Below are 11,179 nucleotides of genomic sequence, written 5' to 3'. Positions count from 1 at the left end.
TGTACAAATTCCTACATATGCAAAGCCTGGGGGAAACACAATTTCATGAACTGAAAAGCATAAATGTAACTGTTTAGGGATGATATTAAAGGTCCTCGTATCCTTGTATATAACCATTGTGAGCATGTTGGGCAAAACAAAATTATATACTGAGAAACCAAAAATGCAGAGATCTACAGTCTTGGTCCAACTGAAGTTTATTCTGAACATTGAAAGACAACAACGTACATCATCTTCTACAGTGATAATTAACAGCAGGCTGTCTCTATCGCCCCCATAGCACTCATATATTAACTCTCAGATAGCAGTAGTATTATACACAACCTGGAAGGTAGACAGTAAGAACAGGTTCAAACTGGATTAGGTTAGTTTCAGTAGAGTGTGGAAGGGGGGGGGGGGGGGGGGGGGGGGGGGGGAGGAGGGGGGGTACTGGAGAGCAGTACAGAGGGGTTTGACAGGGATGTAAGACAACTTCATCATCATTCATCATCATCATCATCAGATTCAACACACATTCCTACACACTTTCCTCCACAGTCAAGCTGCTGCAGTCTCGCTGACTTCTGATTGGACAGTGGCTGGTCACTAAGGTAACTGGTGGTTGTCTCAGTGGTAATTCAGTAACCGTGGCGTTGAGTTAAAATGACTAACTAAATGTACAAACTGGCCGAGTAGCTAGCTAACTAACATATCTACAACTCTGCTGAGTGAGCCAGCTGGCTAGGCTAACCATGGATGTATTACGTATTATGGGATGCTAACACAGCGGCCATTTTGAACGCTCAGGTTGTGAAACTGTGCCTGAAAGATTAAACGCTGCCTACAAAATAACTCCTGAGTCTGTATTTTCGACATGAGAAATCAAGTAAATGATAGGCCTACGCTTCAAAATCAAGCGGTTAAATTCGTGACAGTAAACTTTAAACAAAAAGAGATGCCTTATCTTTTAAAAACAGTGGTTATTTTTACGGCAATAAACAAGAAAAAAAAAAAAAAACAGGTGACAAAAGTAATTCCAGTTCACTATGTAAAAAAATGTCACAACTTGTGCAGTCTTTTATTTGGCACCTTCTCACGAACAAGCTAACACAACCGCAAAGTGAAGGCACCAGAAGTATGCGAAAGCTATTAAAACCACACATACATTTACTACTTTTTTGAAATATTACCTTCTGTAAACAAATAAGAAACTATCTAATCTCAAAAACTTGAAATAACGCTAAATATTTTGACCTGCTGCAGTCCTGCCTGTAGCTTTTTTTTTTTTTTTTGCTAACTTTGAGCAGTCATAGTTCATGTTCTCAAAATTACTGGCTAATATGACAACTGTTATGTCCATCTGAAGTTCTCATTTATATGTTGAAGTAAAAACTAGCTTTAAAGGATAAAACTGGCGATATATTATTGTTTTTTATTGTCAACAAATCAGAAAAGACCAAAACCTACAACAAATTGATCCGACTGTATACAAAGTCTGATATATCTTATTCTTTTGTGTCATAGAGCTCTGTTGTTGTACAAAAAAAATGAAAAACACATCAATATGCCACACAGCTGCACTGGGTGATATATTCCCTTATTATCACAGACACACACACAATATAGTTTCTTTTGACTAAATCCAACACACGCCATCCTGCCGCCTGAAATACTCACTACAGAACTACAAATGAGGATTCATCCACAGCTGAAAATAGTCCCTGACAAATGCGCCATGTCTTCCTGTTTGAGTAACATTTGATAAAAACTACAGTGCCCAGCTGTTTTAGGAAATCACTGAGCCTTTTTTAAAAATGAATCTATATATTTGTCACTTATGTTTTTTAAGATTTACACCTTCAGGCTTGGAGAGAGCCACAAAGAGGGAAGTCAGAAAGTATAGAGACACGGACTAATGCATTTTCCGTTTTGGGCTTTTCATAGGATTTGTTGACAATAAAAAATATATAGAATAACACCAGTCTTATTCTTTAAATGTTTGTTTTTATCGCAGACTTCCAGGTAAACGTTCCTACTCTGATTCCTCAAAATGGCCGCTGTGCACACGCACTCCACTCTAATATCAGTGACAGTGTCTGTTTTAAAAGTGCTGGGAGTGCCAACGCACAGTAAAATTACTGTATTTCCTCTTTAGGGTTAGAGTGTGGAAATGATCTAAGACGCTGTTCCTATAAAATACATTTCCTGTAGTACCTGGCATGTTCGAGGGCTCCTGTCCCCCTGAATCTTTCAGGGTTTTTTCCGCCCCCCACCCTCCGTAGCGGTACCCATGCATAGTGACGGCCACGGTGGCAGCTCCACACAGCAGCAACATAACAACAGAGTTCAGATGTGTGACAAAAGATCACCTAAAACTACGACCCCCCATGTGCGTCCAACATTAAAACATAGGAAAAAGTTAAGACATTCTTCTTTACAGTACCTCATTTTAAATTAGCTGTCACACCTGTTCCCTGGTTCGTCAATAATCCAGCCATATTATTATCAGCGTTATTATAATTAATACATGTGAAAGGGACGTCTTGACATGTCTGTAGTTTATGTACACTGGTCACTTGTCATATAGTGGAGTAAAATCTTTCTATATTTTCAGCTGATTAGCATCGTTAGCATTATTTCTCATTTAAACCTGTACATATGTCTTGACTTTCTGAAATTATGTGGCAAGTGTTCAGTGACGGTCAAAACAGACTAAAATACAAAATGTCCATTCACATGTGGTACCTCAAAGTCGCTCGAGACCTGTAAGACTAATAAAATGTACACTGAACCGTACCTGTAATTAGCCAGTCCACCTTGACACTCATACAGTCAATCACACCAGCCGTCTGTCACACACACGCACACACACACACACACACACACACACACACACACACACACACAGGGGGGTTCGGGTTTGTCGGGACAAACGAGGAGGGCTGGGATTGTCTGTGAGACTGTCTGATGAAGCAGAGAGAGAGAAAACAGTAAAGACCCAGCTGATCTCCCAACAGGACTGGACCGAACTGGATCAGACTGAGGGACGACAGGATTAAACTGGACTGGGCTGGACTGGAATAGACTGAAAGAAACATCATTCACAGTGAGCTAACTGACTTGTGGAGTTTATTGTAAGAAGTGCTCTTCGTCTTTTTTTAAACTGTCCTGTCACGGCGCTGATCGCTGCTTTACTGAACTGCATTCTTGCAGGAAAAGCAGCACTCACATTAACTTTAAGAGCTGTGCAACAAAATTTAAAACTTAAAGATATCATCTAAGACATAATTATATTTAGGAATATTAACAACTATAATTGGGAATGTATTGAATCTTCTACCAAAAGCACAAGATGAGCAGTAGAGGTTTTCACGGAACCAAAACCCGACTACACTTTATCTAATCTGGTTGGGTAGGATCTTGGTCTCAGGTTTGTGTTTCAATATTTGCCAATTTGTGTAGTGGAAATGCAGCGGAGAGAGGCGGAGTTGAGAAGCTTGCAGGCAATGCAGGAAAACTGAGCTTTCTCGGTCAATACACTGACGAATTTATCACATTTGACTACATTTACCATCAATGCTGATTGGACATCCACATAAAACGTGGTGAAATTTCCCTTTAAGTACTTTCTGCATAAAAAATTTGACTTTGATCAAAACTTTCTACTTTGTGCAGACTGGTTACAGCTGCATTAGAAAGGAGAAAAAACATTTATATGTCACCCCCTGCTGTTTAAACTCAGAAGTGTCCTTTAATTAGAAGGCATTTGAGTTTTGTTTTCAGATAATTTTGATTATCTGCATGTTGTTTCACATGATTGACTAATATTCAAGTGTAATATTAGAGTTTTATTAGATTTTTCCCTCAAAAAAGGCTATAAAGATTTGTAAACTGCCACATAATAGCAGTTCTGTTGTAAATATATTTGCAAAAGGTTCCTGATTGTAATGAATTATTAAAAATCTGTATTTTTTCCAACAAGTAGATGGCTTAAACTGATAAATGTAATGTCTGTGCATGAATAAATAAGTAGGAATGATGAGAATTATGAGAATCCAGACCAGTCGAGTCTAATCCAGGTCAACTGTCAGGTCCAAAATCAAATCCTCTGCAGTCCAGTCCAGTCCAGTCCAGCCCAGTCTGGTCCTGTCCAGGCTTCACGGCTCCTCAAACAGCTGGAGGTCCAGCCTGACAACGATCTCTCCTGTGGGAACCTCGTGGAGCAGCAACCGCTTCGTGATTGGTCCTTTAGAGCCCTGGTCCTTCTTTATTTCAGCCAACCGGATCTCTGTCCTGCCCAGGAAGTCTGAGGTGGGGGGAGGGGATTCAAGGAAAATCAAAAATAATCCCCTTTAGAAGAACAAGTAATCAGAAAGAAAATCCTTTAAGGTCTGTATGTGACTGTTACTGACCGTCGGGGGAGAACTGGTCTCGTTCAAACACAGTGACACAGAGGACGTCTTGTTCCAGGTCCTTTATAAAAAACTGACAGTTGGAGTTCCACTTAGGATTCAACGTGTCCTACATGATAGAAAAAGAGAAAGAAAAGAACAAAATGAAATGAAATACACAATATTTAACTCTTTTACAAATGATGATACACATGTTTGTTTTCTTCCACTATGAGAGAGTTGTGTGTAATGACTCAGTGGCTTTTACTGTTCTTTACTGTCCTTTATTTTTACTAAATATAAAATATTACTATCAACCAACTGACGTGTGGTGCATTATCATAAAAAAGTATAGACGTGAACAAATGTAGGGCTGCAACTAGCGATTATTTTCTTGATTAATTGTTTAGTATATGAAATGTTAAAATATAGTGAAAAAATTGCACAAGAGGTCACAGTGATGTCTTCAATTAGCCTGTTTTGTTTGACTAACAGTCCAAAACCTTTATATATTCAATTCAACAACATATGTGACAACAAAAACCAGCAAATCGTCACATATAGGAAGCTGAAACCAGAAAATGTCGGATGTTTTTGCTTGATCAAAATAGTTGCTGATTAATTTTCTGCCAATTGATTGTTGCAGGTCTAGACAAATAAATAACTTGGTTAAAGAATAAAAATAATATTTCACTCAGTTCAAAGTGTAATTGGACTATCAGTAAATATTTTACAGTTTTGATTATGAAATCCGACTCTAAGCACTTTTAACAAACTTTTTAATTTAAAATGTCTTCTTAATGACAATCTCTTGATTTAACACCTTTCTAACATTATGTAAAAGTAGGAAATACAGACAGATTTTTCTGTTATAAGTCTCTAAAGAGCAACAACACAGCCTTCAAATAATAATCAGTAATACAACAATGCTAAATAAGAAGTCAAATATGAGAAATATAGTCATACCTGTAGCGTTTTTGTGATATGGCACTGAGAACCCATAGTCACCTCACAGTATGGGTTACTTTTTCCTGGAAATACAGATGTTGGGTTATATAATCTCCTTTTCTTTTACCGGTGCACCACATTCACTCACCACTCACTCATTGGAAATACACGACACCTTCAAGAACACGAGATCTCTTGGTTGGTAATGCATCAGATCACTTCCAGATTATTATTTTTGCTTGGATTAAATTTAGCAGAATAAGGATTTGAAGTCTTGTTTTTAAGGTGCCATCGGTTCAGACACTTTTTCCTCAACAGGAAGTGTGATGTTCATTAAGTTGCTACTGATAATGTTTATTCATGTGGAGATTTGCTTATTATTATGAGTTTATTTATTTTTGGCTGCTCAGTTTATAGCTTGGCTTATTTATTTCTTTTATCTACAGTAGAACCAGCCTCTAACCAACAGGTGGATAAGTGTGTTGACTGGTGTCGTGACAACATTTAATAAATATACGAAAACAATTTAATTCCTCATCTGTGGCGTCTTTAACATACTGAACCAGATAGTTTAAAGGCTTGAAGGTAATTTCTGAAGACTTTCTTTCCGATAGTTTGTCACACAGTCGGTTAAAACATACTGTATTTGTACTTATGGGAAAAGGAAAATGTGCCAGTTAGCATTTTTAGCGTTCAACAGTTTACTAAGTGGCCTAAAAGTGAGATAACAGGTTTTAAAGACTGATGCTAACAATGCTAATAAGCTGTTTTTAGCTTAGCAGGTAAATAAAAAACATAATTTTCAGGCTTTTGGTTCAGCAAAATAACTATAAATAATTAAATGACTGATTTTTTTTCTTTTTCTGATTCTATATTCTATAAATAATACTGAAAAGGTGCAGAGTGTTTGTGTACATACCATGGGAGCGACAGGGTTTGAGCTCAATTCCCTCCACAATGTTGACCATCAGTCTACCGATACCTGTCGCCCTCTGAGAACGCACTGAGAGCGAGAGACAGAGAAAATACATGTTATTAAATATCATAAATATAGAGTTATGGTTAGCAGAGACAGAGGTCTGATTGTGGATTATTTGGATATTTAAATGTTTTCCCTGAACAAAACAGTGAGGATGGAGGGAAGAAAGACAGAATACCTAGATAAGCCTTCTCTCTCTTCTTCTTCTCTGTCTCAATGAAGAGTTCTGAAGCTGCTTTAATCTTCTGAACCCAAGCCGTCCTGCATGCAAACACACAAAGAAAAAACACCATCAGCACTACTTTTACCCAAACTAGCAGCCAGTCAGTCGGACCACCAGTTTGGTCCAGAATAAAATATTTCCACCAGTACAGGATGGATTGCCAAGACATTTTGTACAGACATTTATGATCCTCAGATGATGAAACCTGCTGACTTTGGTGACTCCGTTGTGGTTTTCAGTTAACGTCTCCACAACTATTGGATGGATTACCATAAAATTTAGTTGAGATATTCATGTTCCCCAGAGGACGAACTGTGATGACTTTGTCAATCCCTCAACTTTTCATGTATCTGTCAGATTATGGTACATCCGGAAGAGCTGAGGGTTAGACTACTGGACTTGTCCTTTCTTCCAAAAACTGAAGAAGACTTTTGGCTTTCTGAAGGCGAAACATTGCGATGCAAATCTAAAACAAGTCCAGTTGCCCTTGACTCATCTCTTCCAGACGTAGCTTTTCATCTATCATCAATTTTAAATAGTCATTTATGACTCGCCTCAGCTGCTCAACATGTTTAGGGCTTAATAGCAAATGTTAGCATGCTAACATGCTAAACCAAGGTGGTGGATATGGTACATATTATGCTGCATTGTGGTTAGCATTCTGATGTTAGCATTTAGCTGCCCCTAAATACTGCTTCAAGTACTGCTAGCATGTTTGTAGACTTTTAGTCTTGTTAAAGTAACTATAAATGTTTTAGCTGCAGTGATTAATTGATCAAAAGAAAATTAATCTGCTATACTATTGTTATAATTTATTTTTCAACATTTGATAGTTTCAGGTTCTTAAATGTGTGAATTTACTACTCTTCTTGGTCTTGCATTGTAGTTAATTGAATATTTTTGGGTTTTCGACTATGTGACGGACAAAGTAAGACATTTGAAGACGTCACCTTCTCTAAGATTAACACTTCTGATGTTGATTAATCGAGAAAATAATTAGCAGATTAATTGATTATGAAAATAACCGTCAAATAACCGTTATCATCAATTCCAAATCTGAGCAATGGTGTTTTTAATTTTAACATAACCTTTTACACTGATGACCAAAGCTACAAACTACCAAATGTAAGAAATGAAACATTCCAGGTTTGGAGTTCTCCTCAATCAGAGATAAATGTTCTGTCTTTTCCTGTGTGTGTATATATATATGTGTGTTATTACCTCTCATTGATGCTCTCAGCTCTGAGTGTGTAAACTCTGTCTATGTGAGAGATGTGGAACAGCGGTTCATCTCCTGACGGGTCTGTCGGCAGCTTCACTAACACTTCGTTCAAGAAGATTGGCTGGAAGAGACGAGAAAAATACACATCACTTCAAATAAATACACTTCACATCAAAAACAGTTCTTCAGCAAGCTACAATATCTGCAGCTTTCAGAGGACAAATTTAAGATGTTTTCAGCATGTTTTCATAACATTTTTGTTTGCAACCATATTTTTTCTGATTAAGTATTGCCATTGCAATTTTTTGAAACGACACATGTAAATTATGTCAAATCTGTTAAAAAAACATGAAAAACAATCAGAGTAGAATAAATATTACAGATATTTTAACCTTCTGCATGTTCTTAAAATTAACTAATTTCCTTTATGAGTTAAGGACTTGTTGTTGAGCCTATTTAACAGCAGCAGAGTGTGTGTCGTCTCACCGTCTTGTACATGCGGTACTGCAGGTGAGTTTTAGAGGAGAAGACTTTGTCCGAGCCAGACGAACCCAGAGGTTTGGTCACCTGAGGGAGGGACAGGAAATAACGTTAGGACTGTCGTCACAGTCACTCAGACACGCTGTCGGCGGGAACTTCATGTCTTCCCGTGAGCAGCTCCTCTCTCACCTGTGTCAGCAGCAGGAAGTCGTTGAACAGGAAGCCGTAGAGCTCTTTGCTGCTCTTGGCTTTAAACAGCTTCCCGCTGTGGAGGAACTTCCTGGGACCCAGACAGTTTGTGACGGAGTTAAACACCAGTTGCTGAAGGAGATGAAGGGGGAAGATAATTATTTTTGGCAACATCCAATTAATAATTTAGTCTATAAAATGTCAAACCTAATGCTAAGTGCCTTCAAAAACCCAATGATGATAGGAAACAGAAAAGCAAAAAAGATCAATTTCTTCTTCTTTAATTTAATTGCTACAAGAATTTATCAATTCAGTCGTCATTTTTCTGTTTCTGCTAACAAATAACTCGATTTTCAGGCCTTGGTAGGAGAAAATATTCAACTTCTGGTTATCAGGGTCTTTTTTCAATGTTTTATTATGTTTAACTTGTTCAAATGAAACCATGGCACTAAGTTCTGGTGCTTTTCTCATCATTTTTGAATTAAAATTATCAATTATTGACTTTGTACAACCACAGTCATTAACATCATATTCAACTAGCAGATACTTCAGTGTTTTCAGTGTTTAGTGGCTGGTGTTCATGTAGCGGATGCAGTTACCTCTGACAGGCCTTCACACTGAACATGAGCCTGAATCCATTCAAGACGATCTGAGTTTTCCTTCTCCCTGACGCCCTCGTTCACCTGAAAACACACACACACACACACACACACACACACACACACACACACACACACACACACACACACAGATTCAGTTTCCAGCAGCAGTGTTACTTATGATAGTCAATAAACTAGCATGTCTAATGTTTCATGTGAAATGTTTCTGATCTCAGGTATGTATTTTGTTGGTAATATATTGATACAGCTTTTTTTACTCCTTCCATGTTTCAGGATGTTTGATTGGAAGTAGTCTTACTGTGTTTATGTGTGTGTGACAATGTGAAATGTTTACACTACATGCTTTGAGCTCAAACTGCTAGAAGTTGTCCCAGTCCAACAATGCAGAGCTCAGCCTGACATGTTCAGAAGATAAAACTAGTTTTTATAAAGGCAACAACATCAGAAACACCACAGCCTCAAACCTGCTTTTGGTGAAAATCTAAAAATAGCAAATTTGCCTTTCAAATTTTTATCCCTTAAGCCATTTTGTTTTCTGGTGTATAATGAGCTTCACAGCATCAGAGTCACCAGTTTTTTTTATTTTTATGAAGCTTTGGTAAAAGTTCAAGAAGGAAGATCTCCTCCCTCGCGTTCTGCCTTTATACCTCTAAGGATGAATATCTGCTGTTTCCTCCTGTTCTATTTCTCTCCGACATGGTTTCCCACGCTGTCAGAATCCCTTTATTCTAACTCTGACGTTTCTACACCTGACTAATCATCTTTCTGCCCGCGTTCCTCGAGGCCATCAGTCTCTAGATGCTGTTCTTTAAAGTCCTCCCCCACTCAAAAATATGTTTTTCTTCTTGTTCCTACAGCTGAATGTTTGAGCTTCACTGTGCAGAATGATGTATGTGCAGAGTTTGTTTTCACATTCATCTGCTGAAAGTGGAAAGTTTTTCTGTGCTCATTAAAAAAATCTGACTTTGGTTAGGGGTTAGGGTTATTGGGTTAGGCGATAGGGGTTAGGGTTAGGGTTAGGGATTAGGGTTAGGGTTATGGGGTTAGGGGTTAGCGTAAGGGTTAGGGATTAGGGTTATGGGGTTAGGGTTGGGTTGGGTTAGCGTTAGGGTTAGGGTTGGGGGTTAGGGTTATGGTAGGGGTTAGGGTTAGGGTTATGGGGTTAGGGTTAGGGTGGGTTAGGGTAGGGGTTAGGGTAGGGTAGGGTTAGGGTTAGGGGTTAGCGTTAGGGTTAGGGTAGGGGTTAGGGTTAGGGTAGGGGTTAGGGTTAGGGTTAGGGTTAGGGTTAGGGTAGGGGTTATGGTTAGGGTAGGGGTTAGGGTTAGGGTAGGGGGTTAGGGTTAGGGTTAGGGTAGGGGGTTAGGGTTAGGGTTAGGGTAGGGGTTAGGGTAGGGGGTTAGGGTTAGGGTGGGCCTATGAGCATGATTTGTGACATCAAAACTAGTTTGGAGCCAATCTTACGCAAGTGTGATGTGGAAACTTGAAGCCTCCAGTGCAGAAACACTGAGGATGGACTTCACAGTGAAGGAGGAGACATCTTGTGTCCAGCAGTTTGAAAAAATTATATTTGCATATTCATAGATTCTGGATTTTTAATGAGAGAGAAGGAGTAGACGTAATTTTAAGGATTTTAATATGGTGATTAAACTTTTTTTGTGGAAAAACCCAATCAGACACTCATTATTGTTCCAAGCAGAGTATTTTGTATATTTCTTAATACATGTCTGGAGGAGATCTTTAAATATCGCTGCCATTCTACCGTTCTGTCTTCCAGACCTACTATTGTGCCACCTGCCTCCTCCCCATCACCGCCATGACCTCCATGATATCCAGGGAGACTTGTCCAGATCTTTATATGACCTACGCTTTATGAAGACGTTTCACATCGATGGAGTCTAATCACCAAAAACCTTTATGTCGCTAACTTCAGTACATATTGTCATACACTTCCAGCTGACCTCTCCTTATTGAAATATTTTGGGGACCTACTAGATAATTAAATGACTCAATCAAGATAGAAAAACACTGAAAATAGATCAGGGTCTAAGGAGAGAGGGTGTCATGTGCTGTTCAGACTGTAAAGCCCCCTCAGGCAGATCTGTGATGTGTCATATTGGGTTTATACTGTCATAACATCCATCTATTTAA

The 11,179-nt window shown here is 38.6% G+C and overlaps 1 protein-coding gene across 5 annotated transcripts in view; it reads right to left on the bottom strand.

Annotated features, from left to right (window-relative positions):
• Positions 1-179: 179 nt before the first annotated feature.
• Positions 180-11,179, bottom strand: part of itsn1 (intersectin 1 (SH3 domain protein)) — a 51,845-nt gene continuing 40,845 nt past the window's right edge. For all 5 annotated transcript variants that reach the window (XM_067610647.1, XM_067610649.1, XM_067610648.1 and 2 more), the window contains 9 exons: positions 9,011-9,094; positions 8,412-8,543; positions 8,229-8,309; positions 7,742-7,863; positions 6,476-6,558; positions 6,238-6,321; positions 5,337-5,401; positions 4,392-4,500; positions 180-4,285 (listed from right to left, as the gene is read on the bottom strand). In XM_067610647.1, the coding sequence (XP_067466748.1) occupies positions 4,137-4,285; positions 4,392-4,500; positions 5,337-5,401; positions 6,238-6,321; positions 6,476-6,558; positions 7,742-7,863; positions 8,229-8,309; positions 8,412-8,543; positions 9,011-9,094 (909 nt within the window). In that variant the 3' untranslated portion in view covers positions 180-4,136. The remainder of the gene's footprint in view (positions 4,286-4,391; positions 4,501-5,336; positions 5,402-6,237; positions 6,322-6,475; positions 6,559-7,741; positions 7,864-8,228; positions 8,310-8,411; positions 8,544-9,010; positions 9,095-11,179) is intronic.

This window comes from Thunnus thynnus, chromosome 14 (assembly GCF_963924715.1).
Source record: "Thunnus thynnus chromosome 14, fThuThy2.1, whole genome shotgun sequence".
NCBI lineage: Eukaryota > Metazoa > Chordata > Actinopteri > Scombriformes > Scombridae > Thunnus > Thunnus thynnus.
Note: the sequence above shows the minus strand (reverse complement) of the source record. Positions and strands in the feature narration are given on the sequence as shown.